Source organism: Podarcis tiliguerta (assembly GCF_965153285.1).
Source record: "Podarcis tiliguerta genome assembly, chromosome: 6".
Lineage (NCBI taxonomy): Eukaryota > Metazoa > Chordata > Lepidosauria > Squamata > Lacertidae > Podarcis > Podarcis tiliguerta.
The window spans coordinates 51,712,576-51,735,774 of record NC_139539.1 but is presented as its reverse complement, the minus strand read 5'-3'; the positions used below and the strand labels follow the sequence as shown (position 1 = coordinate 51,735,774).

The window sequence follows — 23,199 nt, the reverse complement described above, 5'->3', positions numbered from 1 at the left end:
ACTAGCAGTATATGTGCTGTGTGTGTGTTCCCCGGAAAAAAGTGATCGGCAACTGTTTAAGCCGAAATACTTGGACTTAAGCAGGTTTGGTTTCATGGATGTACTAAAGCGCGCCAAGGTTCTAGTCCCTGGCACGGAGCCTTTAACGGGATTGTGGATCGGGCTCAATAAAAGACGCTAGTTCGGTCCTGTATCGCAGAGGGCGAAGCTAGTTCTGAACATGGCTGGTGGTTTTAAAAGACACCCGCTCCCCTCCCCCCCAAAAAAAAGAGGGGGGGGGAGAATAGCCTGTGGGTCAACGAGGACTCCTAGCGGGCTCTAAATGACAGATGCGAGGCACATTCGTTTGTCCGTAAACTAACAGGAAAGCAATGGACTTGTCTGCACAAATAAAACGTTTGTAGAAAACAAAACCAAAGTGTGCACGCTGTGCCCAGGTGAAAATCTACGGTCTCTCTTTAACTTTTTGCATTGGCTTTCTCCACAAACAATGGTTTGTTTAGATCTGGATGACAACCCCCCAAGCCCCCTCATCTCAGGGACCTCGAGTCAAATGCATCCGGCTGACCTGTAGGCTGCAGCAGGACCTCGAGTGGAGCGCTGCCCGTTAGCCCCGAGGTTTAGTTTCTGACTGTCTATAGATAGGGACTATTTTATTTTATTTGCTACGGCTTCACTCTTTAGGGAACGCTAGGCTGTTGTTCGTAAGAGGCAGCAGGTACAAACTATTAGCTCGCTGCCTTCTGATATTTTGGAAACGGTGCCTTTTGAAAGCGCTCTAACGTTTCCCAGAGTCCGGGTCCCAAAGAAGTAAACTCGGAAGTCAAATCCCATTCACGCCCAATAGGCTTTCTCTCCCCTTGCCCCCATTAAAATTGCAATCCCCGCGAGAAAGCCGAATGGAACTCAAGGGGATTTACTTCCAAGTTGACACGTTCTAGAATTAGGCTGTAAATCGCTGGAGATCGCAAGCTAAGGGAAGACTTTGAAGCAGAGTTTAAAGTGTGTGTGTGTGTTGTACTGTTGATGACAAAAGTCTCTGGCTACGCAGACGACTTGAGAGGCTTTAGAAATTTGGCGAAGCTTTGGCCCTTGCCATTCCCCGATCCTGAATTTTCAAGGCGTTCGCAAAGGCTGCGCGGGTTTTTCCTCTCCTTGCTGCGCGCCGATTTAAATCCCTGACATTTAATTTTGTTCAGGGAACTTCCCGCTGGTCCGGCCTGTCACCTCGCCCCAGCTGCTAGGATAACCACCCCAGGACGTCTTCCTTGGGGTCCCTCTGCCTTCTATTGTACATCCCATTTCCACTCGCCCCCCTTCCTATCCCCCTTTCAGTTCCACTTGGTTGACTCTTCAAATTTTCCATGTAAATGACAGTAATAAATATCTAATCATGTCCTGCAGCTATATATATACGGCTCTCTGAGCAGGGCCTCATTAATGAAACATCAAGCGAAAGGGGGAGAAAGTTTCTTTCTTTTCTTCTTTCTTCCAGGCATTGTGGAGAAAACTGTTTGCGAAGTACCCACGAATCACAAGAGAGCGTGGAATAGCCTAAGAACGCCGTTTATCTCTTGTAATAATCATCAACAACAAAAAACATTTCGAGCCTTGTTGGCTGGCCAGCTTTATATATTATGTAGCTATGAGTGTGTCGATGTGTGCGGGGGAAATAATGTTAGGAACAAATAGGAACCTCCATTTAAACAGGTCCGACTTTATCGACACAATCCACGGCGGAGCGTCTCCTGCGCAAGCTCCTTTGAAATGAATGAGAGAGGCGAGGGACTAGCTCTTGCGCACCCTTCACTCATTTCAGAGGAGGTCCTGGAGGTTCCTGCCACTTACCTTTTTCAAGATCGCTATTAACAATCTTTCGATAGCTTGCTTCAAAAGGCTCGCGCGTGTGTTGTATAGCGAGTTTCCAAAGTGAAAAAGTGGTTGTTGTTTTTCAGCAGAAATGAACTCTCTCTCCGTACCCCCAGAAAAAGAAAACCCATATTGGGTGCTGTTTGTTAAGCAGCCAGACCAGGTGGAGCGAGGAAGGAAGAGCGGGAGAGAGAAAACAGTATCACAGGCTATTAGTATCTGTTCTTGGGTCAGCCCGCTATTGGAGTAAAGGCAAGCTTCGGGGTTACTCAGAACTCTTCGTCATGCTCTCACAATCCCTCCCCAACTGAAAGATTCGACGCTACATCTGTTGGGAGGTGCATCGTTTACCGAGAGGAGAAAAACATAAGGAGTTAGACTTAGGGGTGAAGGAAAAAGGAACGCTGCGGATCAGGACACGAAAGCAAAAGTTAGAAAGTGAAATGGACAACATAGGAAACAAAACCGACAAGAGAAAATCTACAGCACAAGAGAAAGCAATGGAAGGGCAACTAAGGCTGCAACCTTATCTCCACTTAGCTAGGAGTAAGCCTCGATTGAATTCAGTAGGACTTACTTTTAAGTATATATGGTTAGGCTTGCGCTGTAACTTCTGGTTTTGGACCAGCGGCAATTTTGCCCTTCATTTGCCCTGCACAGAGAACAAGACACTTCAGACAAGTATTTGGAATCAAGTTATTCCGCGCATCTTGCCCTTAGAGATCTTGATGGGAAATCCGTCTCCCATGGGGTTGTTTGTTCTTTCACCGGAAAACTGACACATGCCCATCAGTGGCGTGACTCCCCAACAATTAATTGAACCCATAAAGCGCTCTTAATGCCAGCGGGGGCGGAGGGCGGGGGAAGTTGAGATAAGTCTGAAATGAAAGCGCACGAGATATTGTTCTCCCAACGCTAAACAAATGGAGTGATTACATTCTCTCCAAACGCATCAGTCACGCTACATTAAGCAGCAGAGAGCTAATTATCCCAATTAGGAGGCTGATTTATAATTAATGGCTTGGACCAAGTGATAATTGGATGTTAATGGATAACAGTTTTGTCTGGAAGTAGCCCCTAGCTTCCCTAAAGGCCAGCTTGCCTTTCCATCCTCCCCTTTCCTTCTACTTTTGCTCAAAGCAAATGAAGGAAAAAATAATCTGCTATTAGGTGAATCAGTGAGAACGGTAAAGGCTGGGAGGGAAGGTGACTGTAGTGTTAAGCAGAATCGGTGGAAGTATAAGACTGGGAATGACGGGTCTCAGTTATACAAAATCTTAGGGCTGCAAGGGACTATACCGTGAAGGGTTTAATAAAAAGTTTTGCAATTTAAACTTCTAGAACTCATTGTTTTAGTGCCAATAAAAGTGGTAAAGACTGGAAGCAGGGCGATTTTAGTCAGTCTGGTCGGTGTTAATGAGAATAGATGGGAGTATAAGATTAGGAATGACTGGTCTCAGTTTAACAGAATCTCAGGGCTGGGAGGAAATATACATGATCTGCTTTCATATGCCTTCCAGTTGTACCCATTCCCACCCCACCCCCTGCTATTATGTAAATTGCTAAAACATTTACTGAATTAATGTCCAATGCAGAGCTTGCCTGCCTGACCGCTCCGTGCTAGTGTAGAATTGAATTCCATAACTTTCTTTGCACGTGTGCCAGAGGCTGGGAAGTTGGAACATTTTAGTCTTGAGGTGTGTGGGTGCGTGTGGAATAAGGTGTTGTGTCTCAATAAAGACAGCTGCACACAGCAAGGAGACAGCAAGAGAGAGAGAGAGAGAATGTTTCTGGCAAGGACAGAAAGAAACTGGATTTCCCCCAAATTCTTTGACCATGGTCCCCTGCCTGCTCTGCTACTCTGTCCTGTTCAGAGACCTGCTTTGGGTGGCAATACACAGACAAGGACAGGAACTAGTGTCTGAACCCCGCAGCAGGACTTTAAAGTGTTGTGTCTGGGGTGTGCAGGGAGAAGGGGCATGCGTTGGGCTGGCACTGATCTTGTTCACTTAACACTGCACACCTTATTTTCTTCTGCCAGATGACAGAGTATGTAATAACTTTCTGCACTAAGATAGTTTCCTTCTGTGTACAGAAGCGTGTCTGTCTGTTCAGAGTAAGCCATTAACAGGAGAAAGCACCAGATCAATTGGGAACAGAAAGAAGAAGGAGTGGCTCTCCCCTCCCAAACATTTATTTGTGATCATTTATTGACATCTGAGAGGTAAACTTATACAAAGCTAGAGTTGGCATCCATCTCTCTCAGGAGATAATGCAGTGCCCCTATGGGAGTGAGGTCAAGTTGTTGGGGGGTTGCAGTGCCTGCTGTGGCTGTATAATAATTATCATTAGCACATGTCTCCAAATATCCTTTTGGTCACATAGTCTTGAATGGCAAGTCTCTGTCTCTCTCTCCAAAGCCCTGTCTTAAGACAAGAATGCCAGGTTTCACTTTCACGTGGTTTTAGAATTGATTCCAACTTGCATTTTGTTACAAAGGAATTCCAGGTGCTTATTATTGTTGTTATTATTATTAATATTAAAATACTGCTTGGTTGTAAATAGAACCTCTAAGCAGTTTACATAATAATAATAAGTGTGAGCTATGGAAATAATCACAGGAATGCACCTTATCACATCTACTATCCAAGATTTCTATGCTGCCTTTGGACCAAAAAGCGCTAAGGCAGCTTAAAACAGAAAAAAGACCCACAATATTATACTAAGAAAATACAACTTACAAAAGTTTAAGATGGCACTGTCTAATAACAACTTAAAAAAACAAAAACAACCACTACCACACCTAAAACAAAAACAATGTCCTCTGCCTAAAAGAAAAGGGAAAAAAAAAATTGTTATAAAAAAGGTCAGAGATCACTGCATTGGGTCAGTGTCTGTCTAGGCAGTAGCTCTTTATAAGGGCCCCAGATAGGTGTTGGGGTGCAGAGAAGCTGGAGAAGCTCTCCTCCAGTTGTTCCGAATGCAGCCTCTCCCCTGTAGAAATGCCCTATCTGCCCTCCCCCCCGCTGGTGATTCCAAATATAGGTGTCCAGTTACATGCATGTATGTGCTAGCTGCCCATATACAACTGGCAGGGCCAGCCCACCCATAAGGCAAGGTGAAGCAACTCCTTTGGGTGGCAGGATCCACAGGGGCAGCTGACCTGGCCTCCATGGAATGCCTCACCTGTTGCCTCTGTTGCAGTGGCAGCGACAGCTCTGATACTTTCCTTGGAGGCCGGATTCACAGCCTCTATAGTGGCCTCTTAGCAGATAGCAGAGTTACTGCTAGTCTCCTCCCATCCTTGTTCTCAACCTAGATCTTTACTGCTTCCTTGTTCCATGTATATTTATTTCCACCCCCAGTTCCTGATTTAGATATTCACTCACCCCTTCTCCCCTGGCTGGAGCAGGTGGCAGGCACCATTTTGTGGTTTACCTCAAGCGCCAAAATGTCCTGGACTGGCCGTGGCTATTGGACCAGGTTCAACGCCAGGTATTAATTTACAAGACCCTTAACAACTTGGGTCAAGCACCTCAATCACTGCCTAATCCCTTATATCCCTGTTTAATCCCTGAAGTCTTGGGGGGAGTCCCTGTTAGTGACCCCGCCCATGGTTCAGATCCACAGCTCGTTTCTACCAGGAGCTGTGTGTTCAGTATTGTGGGCCCAATTTTGTGGAACTCTCTTCCAGCTGAGCTCAGTCAGGCCCTCTTCCAGCACCAATTGAAGGCATTTTGATTTCCTCAGGCATTTTAACTAAAGTCTGATTTTACAGTTTCTAACGGATTCTTATATTTTCTGTGTATTATTCCTTATACTATTTAGAGACCATTGCAGTTAAGTAGCACATAGGTTGTCAAAATAAAATAAGAAGAATAGTAATATCAAAGACATTAAGATATATCACACATATCTATTTCTCCCTTAATTGCTCCAGATTAAGAAAAAAATCATTAAATCCTCTTGAAGAAAAAAGATCAGGGTAATCTAATATGAGATCTGATCCTGGGTCTGCTCTGCATGACCATATATGAAGGCAGACACAGCGCTGAGCAGCATCACTTTGTAACATGATAACTACTATAAACAATGTTTACCGACCATGGACAGTAGTTATAGTTGGTGTGATGTTGCGGCCTGACAGAGCATGCTCCAGCGACCAGACAATAGAGTTCTGTCCACTTTGCAGACTCTGGTACCTGTCACAACATAAGGCTTATTAGCTGTGCCCTGAAGGGACAATATTAAAGACTACCAGAAAAGGCTCCTTCCAGGTCAGACGAAGTGGACACTGTCACGAGAGGCCAGGAACTATTTTTTTTCTCCACAGCATTGGTCTCTGTAGCCTGTGGATAACTGTAATGGGTTTTGTCCCCAGAGTCATCAATCTCTCCTAAACACCAAACACATCATAACAAAAAGCCAGAGAAACAAATTCAGCAGTGTCCAAACCAAAATGAAGACTTCTGGCTATAGCAGCTAGGCGTGTTGTGCGAGGGTCAGGATCAAATTGATCAAAGCCAAACAAGCAAACACATCTGCATTGACATTACTGCTGGAAGAAACCTCCAGATGAGATGCCTGAAGTTAGATTCCTAAAGCTGTGCTAAGATACCTAAACCAAAGCAGCCAAGCTTTTGCTCTGACTCATTTATTTCGTCGTTCTTTCTGTTGCTTACATTAGGATTTGCAAGTGCTTTCAAAAATAAACCTGCATTGAGCTCATAGATAAAAAGGTATGAGTGCAGAGAAGGAAAAATATTATTACCCTTTTCAAAAAAGACTGCCAAATTAATTTAAGTTGCTACCAAATCCCTCTGAATTTCTTAGTTGTTTTTTTAAAAATCAAGGATCACAAAGGTTTGTAATTTTAAACTTCTTAAAATTAAAAAAAAAAAAAAAGCTTCTTAAAGTTATTATTATGGTGCCAATAATAACAATTTGGCTTTTCAGGCCTGTTTGCTCACTTCAAAAACAATCAAATATTGTCATCTTTGTAGCTTACCATCTGATCCAGAATTCTGTTGAACTGAAACACATCTGAGTCATCTCAGCTAAAGGCAATGAGGCTGCCACCCAAGCCCTAAAAACATGGCTTCATGTGTGCGTGATATGTCACGTCACTATTTCCCCCTGTGCATCATGTTCTCCAGCATGTAGAGAGCCAATGCTCATAATGTACATCATGTTATTATAGGGCTATACTTCAGCACATTACACTTGTTAAAGGGCTACAGGTTCTATTCACCAGCTCAGTACATGGTGGGAAAAACAATGGTACTATAACATACATAGCACATGCAGAGTAGCACCATGGAAAGAGGAAAAATAGTCTCAAAATGAATGTGTGAAGCCACTCCAAGTCCCACTAATAGTAATGGAAATTATTTCCAAGTTCAGATTGTTGTACGATAACATCAATTTATATTCAAGAAATGTGTTTGATTTGGGAGTTGCGGACCAGGGAATAAAAAGCAGAACCTATCTTTATGACAGATCTAATGAAAAGCAGTAGCACCAACTCTGTCCATGTGGACCAGCTCCCTAGCAGGTCCTTGGACAGCATGTTTATAGCAACACATCTGGAAACATATGGTCACAGTTTGTGTGGACAAGAGCCGCACAAATAAAATTCAGTGGGTTATATCCAAAATGGCAGAACACTCTATTTTCACCAGTGCCCCCCTAGTCAAACTTCTGAGGGTTAGGGAACCTCTAGAAAGGTATGGGATATGGTGGCTTGCCCTGCAGCTCCATCTACCCAATGGACCACCACACATACACTGGAGCTTCCTCTTTTCTGGAACAGATGGGAGGAAGGGGATGGAATCAATGGCTGCTAGCCATGGTGGCTATGCTCTCCCTCCATTATTGGAAAGAATACCTCTGACTACCAGTTGCTGGAAACCACTTGTTGGCCACTCTGAGAACAGGATGCTGGACCAGATGACACACTGGCCTGAACCAGCGTTATTATGTTATTATGGAAGCTGGTTGCACCAGCAGAATTACACATGCATGACTTTGGCTACAACCCAACAGCGTCTCACCAACCTTGCACTAGCAAGAAGCACTTTTGCTACTGCAAATTGACCCTTGGGTATACAATTCAGCGTCTTTGATGCCTGCAAAGCACAAAGTTTCATAACCACAAGGAAGCAATCACTTTAAAAATGAACTGTGCAAAATTGTCAGACAGTATGTAGCAAACAAGTCTATACTGGCAGAACAGATTATCTTTTTCATCTCAAATCCTTGCAGTAGTTCTGATTAGGCCATTGTATATAAGCATAAGGAACATGCCATTTGTTTTTGTGTAATACACAGCACAAGCAGTCTCACACTGCTGCAGTCAAATTATTTTACGGCTTTCAATTCTTTGCTGATGGGTGTTACTTTTCTACTTAACTGAGTGCTTAATTATTATTATTTAAAAAAAGGAAAATGTTATGTGGACTAGCCTATCTTTTGATCCTAACCACTATATGGAAAAAATACAAATCAACGGAACTTAAGCTCAATTAATGTGCCTAAGCTCTGCTATTCTGCATATTTCCCCCGAAATATCCACCTTGTTAATAGGAACTAAAAATAGGCTTAAGCACACAGGGCTAGATCTCTGTTGTCTGTGCATTCAGCATCTGTTTGTGAAGCATGTGCAAGAGAAGGCCCTCATATTGACGGAAATTAAGAAAAGAAGCAAACAAAGTCTGAGAACAAAATATGTTGCTTTTTGCTGATTCATTAACTGTTCTGATTCGGAGTCCCAATTTCCCCCTTGAGTCAAATTACATTTGTGTTGTGGGGTCCATCTTTCCCTCCATCCCTTTTTTACACAAACAAATCTACAGGCCAACTAGGAAGAAGGAGAGAAGACAAGGGGAAAGAGCAATAAGGGTTTTTGTACCTTGCATGATTTAATTTTCTCATTCATTAAAAAATAAAAAAAAATCCTTTCTATTCTTCCATCATACCAGCCAGTTTGAACTCACATATTTGAGTCTGGATATGCAATACAGTGGTAACTCGGGTTATATACACTTCAGGTTACAGACGCTTCAGGTTACAGACTCCACTAACCCAGAAATAGTACCTCGGGTTAAGAACTTTGCTTCAGGATGAGAACAGAAATTGTGCGGCGGCAGCACGGCGGCAGTGGGAAGCCCCATTAGCTAAAGTGGTCTTCAGGTTAAGAACCGTTTCTGGTTAAGAACAGACCTTTAGAACGAATTAAGTACTTAACCCAAGGTACCACTGTAATTAATTACCAGATTATATAGGAAAAGATTGAGTGTGACATGCCTCGTGGTCCAGCAATCTTCTATTATGTACATTAGAGGGACATGCTTGCTGAACAACTGTTCCATGTATAACCACTTATGGAAGTGGTGTTCCTGCTAGGGTACATTCAAAAAACCTCACTTTGTGCTGGGCATTATGAAGCCTTCTTAGGCTCAGTGGTGTAGGAAGGGGGGGGCGCAGTGGGTGGCCTGCAGCACACCTGTGCCACAAGTCTCTCCTGGGGAGTGACGCAGTGGCTTGGGCACCTGTAGGCTTTGCGCTGCCTGAAACAGCAGCGGGGGCTTGCAGACTCCATGGAGGTTCTGCGCAGCATGCTCTGCTCTGGCTTGCCCTGCCTCAAGGTGCAGGGCATTTGCGCTGCCCCGGGAACCCAAGCAGCTAGCTATGCCACAGCTTAGACTCTCGCTGTTGCCCCATCTGGACTAAGAATGACTTCAAGAACATGTGCAACACTGTGTTGGCTTATGAACACACAGCAGACTGAAACCACCTCTCTAACCAATTAGACTGCCATTGGAGATCTCATTACAGAATCCCTGACAGATGTCTGTAGAAGCCTGTTTGAAATCTACTTTCTGATGGAATTTCTATTGCCCACAGACAGAAAGAGGAGGCTGGCTATCAAAGAGCAGGAGATTTCAGAATTTTATGGCTCATGGGTAACAAAAGAAACATGTATGGATTGCTAGAGAGGGAGGGAGAGATGCCTAGTGGTGAGCTAGACTAAACAGGCAGCCAGACTATATGTGACCTGATTCATGTATGTGACTCCTCCATAATATGTTCATGTGTTCGGCACCAGGACTGGGCTACATGCATGCTTTATGTGAAAGATGTTGAGTGTGAGGAACAGGAACAGGGTAATGTTGCAAAGTTTCCCTCCTGACAATGGCATTACTTATGCTTACCTGGACAGTGTGGGATCAGGGCAGGATGGGAGTGACACTGGGGCTGTGGACACTCTGGCTGAGCCAGTTCAGTCCTCCTGCCAGTGAACCCACACAGCTCCATCCTTGATGCTGCCCTGTCCGTCCAAGTAAATGGCAGTAACACCACTGTCATTATTGCTTTCCCATGTTGGCTGTGCCTAGTGAGGGGGTTCTAAACACAGGCATAAATGCATTCATGTCTCAAACTACCACCCAGTTTTGTAAGGAGACCAGCATCAAAACATCTTTAAAAACAACTTTCCTTCCTGGAGAGAGAGTCCTGTAAGCAGGTTGCCCCTGCCAAGAAGCCCCTCTCCCGCAATTGCAACCCACCTCACTTCAGATGGCAGGGACACCTGGAAGAGGAAGAGGAGAGTACACATACCTTTCAGGTAATCAGGTTTTGAAATAATGTTCTTCAAAAACCTTTTCCCCCCAGCAGGGTGGAAAAGGTGATCAGGTAACAAGTTCAAACTGAAATCCTGACACTTCTCCCTTGTGACAATGCTGGGTGCTTTTGCAGTAATCACATGGCATTCCCTTCAACCATGTTTTTCTCCTTCACAGAAATTGTCATACAGACTGAGCCAAAGAAAGCATGTATTAGCATGCCTGTCTTAAGATACAGGCAGAATTGAATAGATTATTTTATTTTATTTTATTTTATTTTATTTTATTTTATTAAAAATAAATGACCAGGACAAACTTTTCCAAGTGATCATTCAGGCCCAGTGATGTGAGTTTCCAGCACTTCAGTACCATGTGAAATAAGAACTGCAAACTGACGTTTTTAATTATTATTTTTTGCGAGTACTTCCCCCCCCCCAAATCCATCTTAAAATCAAAATTGCTTTTGTTACTACCACCCCTTTTTTGCAGTCTATTGACTTTTTCCAAATTTATTAAGTCCCACTGGAGGAATTGGGGCTTGAGTTATTGGGGCACTGAATTCATTTAAACGGAACTTGGACCTGGCTAAAGTTGGTTGTGGCATTTTTTGATGTGGCACAGATACACCTTTCTCCAGACTGCACCATGCTATATTTTGTCGCTGTGGAAAATGCAGTTCTTCCCACAGGTTCCATATCTGCTGCAACTGTTGTGTGGCGTTGTGGCATGTAGGTTCGTGAGAGCAACACACACATGCGCACAAACTTGGAAACAAGTCCCACTGTGTGGAGTGCCACTTCCACCCCTAAGTGGTGGCTAATTTGCCGCACCTCGGCTCTCCTGAGAAGAAGACTCAAAATGCTTTTGCCCTGGAGAGGAGTTGGCAAAGGGTCAGGTGGGCCGTCAGGCCAATCAGGATGAGGACGAAGCCAGAATTTCACCCTTCAGTTTGAAGCACCCTCTCTATGCAATAGTTGCTTGCTTCAGGGCTGAGTAGGATTTTTTTGGGGAGTAGTCTCTGATTGGCTTTGGGAATCCTCTTTTTTGCCTGCTCTGTACTGCTGGGAGTCCTGTTCTTGGAGTGGCATTTTTATTTGTTTAGTTGGTTTTTAGTCTGGACAGGAAAATGTCCAAGGCATTATTGGGCTAAGGGCACTCTTTGTCACCCTAGGATGCCTTGGCATTGGGCCCTTTGGGGTAAGGTTACCAGACATCCAGTTTCCCGGGGATGGCCCCCGAATTTACAAATCAGTCCCCTGACAAAATCCTATCATTCCTAATGAAGTTGAAAAGTGTCCCTGGATTCATTGTAAAAAATCTGGTAACCTTACTTTTACCTGCCTTTCAGGCTTCACAAGACCGCAGTGCGCTTGACATGTTTACATACCCAAAGTTCTTGTAGAGAGGAGGAATAATTCTTTCCAGTCCTTTACTGTGGGATAACAGGCGGCACCTTGTAAACGTGCCCAAGAGTGGAGAGCGACCTGATTCCTCCTGCCTTAGGGGACTTCCATGTCCATACTGTGGTACCTCGGGTTAAGAACTTAATTCGTTCTGGAGATCCGTTCTTAACCTGAAACTGTTCTTAACCTGAGGTACCACTTTAGCTATTGGGGCCTCCCGCTGCCACCACGCTGCCAGAGCACGATTTCTGTTCTCATCCTGAAGCAAAGTTCTTAACCCGAGGTACTATTTCTGGGTCAGCGGGGTCTGTAACCTGAAGCGTCTGTAAGCTGAAGCATCAGTAACCTGAGGTACCAGTGTACTATATTTTGATTTGGCTATTATTAATTTATTTAGTTGTTTACAGATCCACTCTGTTCGTATATTTGATCCTGTTTTCACCACAGTTCAAGTTTCGTGAGTCTTCTTTAAAAGTGCATTGGAAATCGGCATTTGTCTAGGTTAATGTGTATAAGATTGCAGCTTCATTCAGTACCATATGCGATGTCACATAATTGTGATAAATAAAGAGGCTACTAGTTTCTCCAATGTCTGTGTCTTTTTTCTGAATATATGTTTTAAATTTGATATATCTGCTCACATTTTAAATTTATAAAACATAAACTTTTTTTTTGGTGCATGTTAGAAATGAGGAAAAAATCAGTTTGTTTCTGGTAGTCCAAATTACCAATCTGGGAATTGTCACAAACCTACCTTTCAAAATCTACACTTCTCTGAATTTTATGACACAGTTCTCAGATTATTTTTTTTAAAAAGTGTACAAATTGCACACTTTAGAGAAAATTACATGCAAAAAAGCAAAATGAAAAATGCACACTAAATTCTGATGAAATTTTGTGAGGACTTTCAAGACAAACAAGCATCAATTCATACACTGATACAGTAAAATGCTGAACCGAATGAAATACTGGAAAAAATGAGAAAAATTTAAATTGAGAGAACAATTAAAATGAATCGTATATGTGCATACTGGAAAACTAATTTAACACTAAAAATTCTAAGAGCAGCACAGCATCACACAAGTATTACCGCCTGCTATCTCTGAAATGCTTTCCCCTTTATTTCATTTTAAAAATAAATAAATATTTGCATTCCCCTGTTGTTCAACTCTGGTGCTGAACTGCCCATCTAGACCTGTTTGCATAATAACCCACAAGGAGGTTATAGGCTCAGCACAAGTATACACCATTATCCATTATGTGTGACTGAACTATTGTGCTCCTGGCATGGGGGCTGCAGGTGTAGCATGCTAAATTCAGACATGCAATCACTTACAGCACTTTTTATATGCATGAATGTTAGCTCCCTGTGGGATAATTTGTGCCGACACTTAACAGGGCTTCAGACAAGAACCCGTTTGCTTGACATGGGTTGGCTAGGGAACTCTTCACAGTACTGACATGATCTGCATCCCCCAGAATAATGTGTGGATCAGAACACAGATGCCATTCAGAATTTGCACTTCTCCAAATTTTGTGATGCAGTTCTTGGCTCAGAAAAAGGTATCAAAGTGCATTTAAAATGTGCACTTTTGAGACATACATACATACATACATATATATGCATATCTTGTGAGGAAGCATGTTCAAAGATGTATATTTAAATATATATTAAATGTGGATTTTTATGCAGATTAATGTGAAAGCAGGACGGAGCGGACTTATGAATGAACACAACAAAAGGAGATGGGATGGAAATAGACTTATCTGTCCATCCCTAGTTGAAAACAGAGATACTTTTTCTATTTCTACTATCCCATTCAGTTTTAAAATAATGAGTTTAAAAGCCTTAAAAATGAAAGGGGAAAAAAAGGACCGGAAGTTAGATCAGATAATGAAACACTATGATAGTATCACTGAAATGTTCAGTCACTGTTAACAATCTGATGCTTCATGATGGTTTTCAAATGCAGTGTGTTTCATTCAGCGATCAACTGTATGCAGCTGCACAAGTCAGATTTAAGGAGAACCATCTCCAGGGTAGAGGGCATCACTAGGAAGCAGGTTTGAGCACACACACCCTTTCTCATTTAAGAAATTAAAACACTGACAATGTGCTGATGATATGGCAGTGTAACCAGAGAATGGTGTTCACTACTTTTAACAGAAGCTTTTTGTAAGCATTTGCACTGGCCCAAGCAGAAATGTTCTTAAGGCAGACTGTACATTAGAACTGAAAAATGACACTTCGGCAAAGGAACAGTAGCAATAAATCCTTGTTGCCTTAGAAGTTGTCAAATTGAAATGACAATCTTATGAAATGCTAAAAAACACCCTTATGAAACACTCTTTCCTGAAAAATTCCAACAATCAGGCCACATAACCAAAGCCATTAGAATAAAATACCAGCGAAAGATTAGAATACAATGTCAGCAAAATTATGTACATAGTTTTCTATCAATGGTTACAATCCTATACCCGTTTCCTGAGATTCAACCTCATTGGTATCTATGGGATTTTCTTCTGAGCAGACATGGATTATGGTGATAGTCTCATTTAAAGCTCATTTATGTTGGAGAGTTTAGAATTCAAATCTACTGATATATATAGTTTTCAGTAACACACACACACACACACACACACACACTAAGGCTTAAACCCATTGCAGGTTAAGTATCCTGGTGCCTTTGTTTTTTCATTTCAACTTTATTTAGATCTTTTAAAGGAAATCTTTTGAACCCTGATTTATTGCACATAGAGAGTCAAAAGCTTTTTGGAGGAATCTGAGAGAAAGTTGCAGCATTTCGTTTATATCCCCATCAATTATAAAAAGGGAATGTTTCCATAGATTTCAAGTGTCCTCTCAGGAACAACAACATTGATTTAGGGCTCAGAATTCATTTATTTTTATGGGAATTTTGGAGCCTTTGGACCTGAAAGGTTCAAGAAATACAGGGAGGAAATGAGGGAAAACATCTTGCAGAAATCATTTATTTAGAGCCCTCCTAGATATGTAAGGGACTGTCACTACATTGTTATGAACTGCAGCCATCCCTGGACGGAATATGTTTTTCTCATAAAGGTGGGTGGAATAATACATTAAGAGGAAACGGGTGTTTATATAGTGCTCATGTTGGGGATTAGGATTCATGCTTTGCTGTGAAGTAGAATTCATGCCTACCTACCTTCCTGACAAATTAGACAACGTAATCAAGAAATGCAAATGCAAATAAGCGAACATGGTGAGATGCTGCCTGAGGTACTGGCACTGTGGTCAGCCACCTGAAATTCATGGGCCAAATCCGATCCATAGGTGAGTGGACTTTGACTGCTACTGCTGTTTTGATAGCTTGGCATAAAAACCCTATACTAGTCAAACGACAAAAGGGGTTGGGAGCTCCCTGCAGAAAAAAGGTTACCTACTTATACAGCCTCTGCTCTTATGTATCCATCTCCAGAACTTTCATCATCCTAAGGCACAAGGGTAAAAGGAGCTGCTGTTGTTGTCCTATGATATGGGTGAGGAGCCTGTGGAATTCCAGAAGGAGTCCAGGAGATGTGTTGGTGGAGGCTGAGACGTGATTTGAAGCAGTTAGGTAGCATGGAGAACAGTGGCCATGGTGGTAGGAGGGGAGTTGGGCACACACAAGAGGTGGGATCATGTGTTATAAGAGGGCCAGCATACAGAGAACAGTTGTCTATATAAAGGGCTGTTAGAGGCAGCAGTGCAGGACATGCTGGAGCAGATCTGCCCACTTGACCTCTGTTCATCTGTGGCACTGCAGCATGCTGAGACAGAGAGGGGAAGGCGCACAGAGGGGAGAGGAGTGTGCTGCAAGTGCCCCACCTGAGCCCACCCTCATTGCTGCCGTGTCCCTCCTGCTCTCCATTCCACTATGCTGCAGTGACTCAGCCAGATGGAGGTCCAGTGAGCAGTGAAACCTCATCATGCCATCTACAGATGGTCCTCTTTGAAGGAGCCTTCTATCTGAAAGGTTGGGTTTTGTACTTCATAATAATTGGCTTTAAATAAGCATATTGAGGAATAATTGTGCTCTCTCAAAAATGGAAAGGAGGGGAAGTTGGCCACTTCCTAAATAATACCTCTAGTTTTAATTTATATATTTTTAAACTGTAGCTATATCTGTATTGTCCCTGTTATACCTAACTGCAGATTCAAATGTATCCCTATCATGTTTTATGACTTCCTTGATATTGTATGTGGGCTGGGACTGGTCTGTGACCGAAATAATAAAATTCATTCATACCTCTAGTCTGGTGGTAAATGCAGGGATGCAGCTCCCTAGCTGCACACAATGTGACTCACAAAGGAATTGTGGGACGGGAGGATGGTGTGGCATGCAGGAGTTTGTGGAAAGGTTAGACTGGGAGTGTTGCGTGTCTAAACTGGACAAAGTTTGATATGTGGGTCATGTGTACTCAACTGGTCTTTTGGGTGCATGTGCCAAACATGGTGGTATCAACGATCTGAATATCATACTGGAGACTTATACAGAAGAAAACATGGAAGGACTACTGGTGAATACAGACAATGTCAAGAACACACAGGGCCTGGACCCAGAGGAAGGCCTTTTCCACTTGTGGACTGTTTTCTGATGTAGCAAAAGAGCACTGCTTGAAAAATATACTCCCTAAATCCAGAGAAGCTCTTTTATTTGCACAAGACTTCGAACATGCATATTTTCACTGACTTGAGTCGGCACCAGCTCCAGGATAGAGGAGAGCTCTTGGCAGGGTGCAAAAACAGCAGCATTTGCCATCATAGTTTGCTCATGATACAATGCCCCAGAAGTCCCACCATTCTGTAGCATTGTGTGTAAAAAAATCATTCTTACTGCTATGGTTCTTCATGACAAAATGTGATGGCGTTTCTGGGGTATTGCGTTTCGGGAAAAATAAGATGGATGCAGCTGTGGTTATTGGGAAGTGGAAGCTTTAGGAGGTACCGCTGTTGACAGTGAGTCACAGCAGGTGTCAGGACCGACAACAGTGACTCAGGACTGACAGGAACCTGTATCTTCTGGAAGGCTGTATCTTCCTTCTTCACTGTGCTTCTGTAAAAAATAAACGTGCTGCACCACAAGAAGCCTTTTGCTAGTGATTGTGCAAGAGTTCATGGAGCAGCACCAATATATTTCCACTCACAGTTCTTTGGATCCCAAGTCATACTTAGGAAATACTCAGGAAATATGGTACACCATTTTAATTGCTGCTAGCACAGAATATGGGAGCACCAGAAAGGATGCTGCACATCAAAGGAAGATAAAGACAAAGAAAAAGCAGGTGCAGAGTTTAGGTTGACATCCCCCTCCGCCTGGAAGGGCTTTCTGTAGGGTTGCAGGTGGCTGCAGGTGGAAGAGGGGAGAGGAAATCTTCCCATTAACTTCCTTAACCTAACATATCTTAGGATGCAAACTAATGGCTTTAGCATGGCTTCAAGTTTCGGATCAGTAAAGACCTAAAACCTGGCGAGTAGAGCAAGGCAGATGAGAAAACTACAGAAAGGATAACAAAATGAGTGAAGAGCAATGAGTAATTGACTGATCAATGCTAACCACCAAAGGATCTCATTGGGGTCACTCCTGGGCCCAGTCCTTTTCAGTATTATCCAACATTAATTTCTGAAGTAAGAACTCAGTTCTGTTCTGCATTAGCCTGAGGCCAGAGTGGGAAGCTGTCTAGGCTTATGCTCTAAAGTATACTAAGCGGAAATGCTTCAGAAGAAGGCTGCAGAAATTATAATGGAGTAGAAGATGTAATATGAGAGGGGAAGTAAAATTGGTATGTTTATTAACCTGATGACTCTCTATTTAAAATGCTGTAAGCAACAATAAAAGATGGATAACAACCATTTCCAATAGGGCAATGGATAAAAAACCCAGGAATGGGTATAGAAATGATTTTTTTCCCCTACTTCCCCATTAGTGCTTTCATCAAGCGCTTTGATGACGTTGAGTTCGTGCTTTATCCTCTTGAGAACTTTTCCTTGATTCATTCGGTGCTACCGTTCAACTAGCTTCCTACCAAAGCTGGGAGGATGTGATTGGAGCAATTCTGTCATTTCAGTTGCTTGATTTTGGTCAGTTTCCTTGGTTAACGTCCATAAGAACCTGTATTCCAGAATCAGAGATGACACTGCACCAGGATTATCATACAAATTTTGTCAAGAGCATATGAAAATGAGCCTAAATGTCTGCAATAAAAAAGCAACAACAGCAACTAACAGTTCAGTGGAGTTTTATTTTTATTGCAAAAATTAGATTCCTTTTTAGGGTCTGATATTCATAATCAAGGGCAGCAGATGAGGGTGTCAAATATTGGCAGGAAGTTACTTTTCACAGTGCAAACTCCTAGTGTACAGGTCTTAGTAGAAAAAAAGGGACAGTTTTATTCTTGAATTTTTGGATTCAGCTCCTGGTCCTGTCGTTTAACATCACAGTATTGAGGCTAATCTCACTTGCATCAATTGCAGATGCTTCCATTTCCTATTAACTTTGCTTTCGCAAACTTCCCTCTAATTCTCACCCTCTTCAAATCTTCAGCAAAGAGCATTATGGGAACTGCAACCATTATTAATAGGAGAGGTGAAAGTTCAATCCCCCATCGTAGTAAGGACAACTTAAGATATGCTCTTTTCACTGCACAGTGTTAATTTATATAATATACCACCTAATCAAACTCTGCTGTTTATTCTCCAATTGGCTGCAGCATTACCAATGCCCTCCAGCCACTGAACGACATAAAAGATGCATTTGCAGATTTTGAAAATTAAAGCCATCTATACAGCCAGTGGGGAAGATCAGCTTATTTGGTTGCTTAATGAAATATAAAGATTATTTTAACCAATGTAAGCACAATTCGACAGCTTGCAAAACACTGCTGCAGCTTGACAAATGGCCTCCACCATTTACAAAAGAAAATTGCTGCATAGTGTCTTTTAAATATTTAATTTATTCTATTTGGAGCATGCAGGGAGGCAAATGGGAAGTTAACTGTGATTCTGCAAGCCTACAAAGAATGGATCTAAGAAGTTGTTCATTCTTAAATTCAGGTTAGAGATAACAGGAAGATTTTAGTACTCTTCTCCACAGAGGTGCTATTAAAAGCAGGAACTGCACTAGTTATAAAACCGAATTGGGTAGATGTATGGAGAGATTTTTTAATTTACAGCATGATGTTTCCATCACAGCCTATTTGTCAGGAATAGATTTTTGTATGTTTTTTTGTGCCGATCTCATGGAATTTCTAGTTCAGACCTTCAAGAGCCAAGTTTCCCAGACTCAAATCATCCTGGAAAGATGAGCATTTGTTCAGTCCCCTCCTTAAAAATGCAAATATAATTTCTTATGCAATCTGGTCCACTCATAAATATTTCTTCATAACAAATTTTGTACTCCGAAATTGCTTACCTACCTATTTCAAGTCTTGTTCTAGCAGCTGCATTCCTCCTGTTCCAGCAACAAAAATACAGATTTGGTTTGGCAAGTTCAAATGAATAAATCCACACTGTCTTCTAGTAATCCAAAGGTTTTTTTCCCTTGTAACTTTCTAGTGGCAGGTCACTCCTTTCCTGAGTGTGAACACCCAAACAGTGTATGTTCTTCAATAGTTTGTGTGGGTTCAATTAGCTTTGTTTTCGGTGTATTTCCTTTGTGCTGACAACCCTGTCCCATACATGAGTTTTGCTATTGTTGTTAATCTTGCCTTTTTACATTCAGCTGTGGTTTCATGCCATTGTTTCTTCCATCATTTCCCAAAGATGCTTACTGTAAGATTTTGTGATCTCTGATCAACATATGTGGATTTGTGCCACACCCTTGTCAGGGGCAGACTTTGCTCTTTCAAATTTCAGCTGCACCCTGTGTGAGCCCAAAATCTAGCACTCCCCCCACCTACCACCTTCTGTTCTGCTCAATTCTCTATATCATAACTGCAACACCCTGTGACACCCTCTAGGCTCGGCGCCCAGTGTGGCGGTACTGGTCACACTGCCCTATAGCTGCCTCTGCCCAAATGATTCATTTTATTTAATTAGGTAGTAGGCTTCATCTATCATGCAACTCGGGGTGGCTTGCATGAGTGTTTTTCATGGGCAGTCTCCCATCCAGGCTCTGACCAGACCAGAGCCTGCATTCCTTTAGCTAAGCTTGAGATGGAGCATAAGGAATCAGATGGTTTTCAACATGCTTTGAAGCCAAGTTATTTATAGCCACCTAATACGTCCACTGGAGGGACGCGGGTGGCGCTGTGGGTAAAACCTCAGCGCCTAGGACTTGCCGATCGCATGGTCAGCAGTTCGAATCCCCGCGGTGGGGTGCGCTCCCATCATTCGGTCCCAGCACTTGCCAATCTAGCAGTTCGAAAGCACCTCCGGGTGCAAGTAGATAAATAGGGACCGCTTACTAGCGGGAAGGTAAACGGCGTTCCGTGTGCTGCGCTGGCTCGCCAGATGCAGCTGGTCACGCTGGCCACGTGACCCGGAAGTGTCTTCGGACAGCGCTGGCCCCCGGCCTCTTAAGTGAGATGGGCGCACAACCCTAGAGTCTGGCAAGACTGGCCCGAACGGGCAGGGGTACCTTTACCTTTACCTTTTAATACGTCCACTGGAGGGACACGGGTGGCGCTGTGGGTAAAACCTCAGCGCCTAGGACTTGCCGATCGCATGGTCGGCGGTTCGAATCCCCGCGGCGGGGTGCGCTCCCATCGTTCGGTCCCAGCGCCTGCCAACCTAGCAGTTCAAAAGCACCTCCGGGTGCAAGTAGATAAATAGGGACCGCTTACTAGCGGGAAGGTAAACAGCGTTCTGTGTGCTGCGCTGGCTCGCCAGATGCAGCTTGTCACGCTGGCCACGTGACCTGGAAGTGTCTGCGGACAGCGCTGGCTCCCAGCCTATAGAGTGAGATGAGCGCACAACCCTAGAGTCTGTCAAGACTGGCCTGAATGGGCAGGGGTACCAAATACGTCCACTTGTTTGGAAATGCTAGATGGAAATATTTTCACAAACAAACTACAGTGTTAGACATTCTGAGTTGGATTTGCACCCAGAACAGAATTCCCTTGATTTGATATTTGCTTAAAATTGGTGGCTAGGAAACTATTAGAGAGCTCACATCCTGTTGATGGAGCCTTGTGTTTTAATTTCATTGTTATCACTCACAGTTGGAGGCATATCTTTGTGATAAACTTTCATCTTGTCCAGGTTAAGCCAAGACATTTTTCTGCCTGAGGCAAAGGACAAGAGGGTGCCTTTCCTCATTCCATGTATCAAAACCGACTAAGGTGGCATTTGAATCTATCTTACTGCAGCACTGGCAAAGGGATAGCATCCTCCACTACACTTGAGGGAAGATACAGGGCAAGTAGCACACAAAGCTCTTCTGTCTCCCCACCCTTCAGCATATGCCACCTGTAGCAACGGTCTCCTTCTGCCTAATAGTGGGGCTGGCCCTGCATTTTGCCTCCTGAGCCAACACATGACTGAGAGCTTCACTTGCTTGTACTTCATCCTTCTCCCATGGGTGTTTGGATAAACTACATATGTAACCACTTATTACTATTGTGTGCTAAAACTTCTTTTGCATGTGCCTGATTTCCATGGGAATTCTACATACTGCTTCACTGCCTGCACACTGATTTGGAGTTGCTGGAATATATGTTTCATTTCATCAGTAAATTATGCTGGTAGCTATTGAACATAGTCAGTATTCCATGGAATATTTAAAGTTCTCTCTCTCTCCTAGAGTGCTTGTGTAACCAGCTTTGTTATTAAAGTTTTATCAAAATCTGTTCATTCATTTTGCAGGCATGCACATGCACGCACTTTCTGATACAGGAAGTACAGGCTTGTCAACAGGCAATGTTACAAAATACCATACTGGGAATAAGATTTGGGTACTTAGCATCTATAGGAGAAAATAAAATAAAAGGGCAAACCACAGCACAGTTCACCAGAATGCTTGCGTTATGTGCAAATGGGATATTGTGCCATTATCACTGAAAGGGGACTTGTGGGAGGACCATGGTTGAGGTCCACCTTGAATAACAGAGAACTACCCCTTTCCCCCCAATGTGGAAAGGCCCAAATTGTTGGGAAGAAAATTGTGAGAGCCAGGATTCAAAGAATAATGAGATTTCTAAGGCTAGAGGCAAACCATTTTCCTATGTTTGAAAGATGACTGGTTAGAAATGAAATATGCCATTCTCGCTTCTGGTGAAAACACTGAGGGAAAGGCAACTTTCTCTCCCAGCAGCCTGATGTACTTCCAGAGCTTTACATTAGTTCAGTCCACTTCTGTTCATACATTTGTCAAAGCTGTATGTCACAACAATGTGGGGAGGGGAATGCAGGTGTAAAAAAACAAAACTTCACAAGATCAGTTGCTTTTTTTGATAACCAGCTGTACACCTAGATAAAGCCATATTATGGTCACCAGCATCTTTGTAGCTAACCTAGAAAGGAGGTAGAGTGGGGCAGCAGCAAGGTAGGGGCCACACCTGTGCACTGTCAATCTGGTACTCTGACTGCTGCACCTGCATGGACCCATCCTCACTGCCACACATCCTCAGTCCCATCCAGGTAAGCAGTAGTGCCAATTTCAGGGAAGATGGCTCTTTGGATACAGTGGTAGGTCCACATGCACGTCTGCTACACCCCATGACCCTGTGAGCTAGGTTAGGCTACAAGACCACGACTGGTCCAAGGTATGGTTGAACAGGGATTAAAGCAGAAGCAAACATACCTTGGACTTGAGAAAAGTGAACCTGATGGGTTTCCATGTGGAATTAAATTTCCATCTACATGATTGATGGTTTCACATTAAAGGCTGCCTTTGCATTAGTCGCACTAACAGTCTCCTCCTTCTCCTTCTCCTCTTTCTGTTGCTACAGGTCTTATGTCACCATGCAGCACTATGGAGTGAATGGCTATTCTCTTCATGCCATGAATTCTCTGAGTGCCATGTATAATCTTCACCAACAGGCAGCACAGCAAGCTCAGCATGCCCCAGACTACAGGCCGTCTGTGCATGCCCTGACGCTGGCAGAGAGACTGGCTGGTAAGAACAACTTATGGATATTGTCTTTGCATTGGGATAGTGTACAGGATTATTACTGGGACACGGCTGAAATGACAGCTGAATTTGGAGAAGACCAAAGGGTTGGTAATTTTTAAAATCCCTGAAGATGAGCACAAATCCAAGGAAATGCAATAGCAGCTCAATTGTGCAAAATGTCCTGGACTTTAGGTGAAGCCTCCAGAATAGTGAGCAAAAGTTAAAGTAAAC

The 23,199-nt window shown here is 43.1% G+C and overlaps 1 protein-coding gene across 1 annotated transcript in view; it reads left to right on the top strand.

The window, feature by feature from the left end:
* Positions 1-23,199, top strand: part of DMBX1 (diencephalon/mesencephalon homeobox 1) — a 34,947-nt gene that overhangs the window by 3,640 nt on the left and 8,108 nt on the right. The window contains exon 2 of the mRNA XM_083443932.1: positions 22,805-22,971. Coding sequence (XP_083300058.1) covers positions 22,818-22,971 — 154 coding nt within the window. The 5' untranslated portion in view covers positions 22,805-22,817. The remainder of the gene's footprint in view (positions 1-22,804; positions 22,972-23,199) is intronic.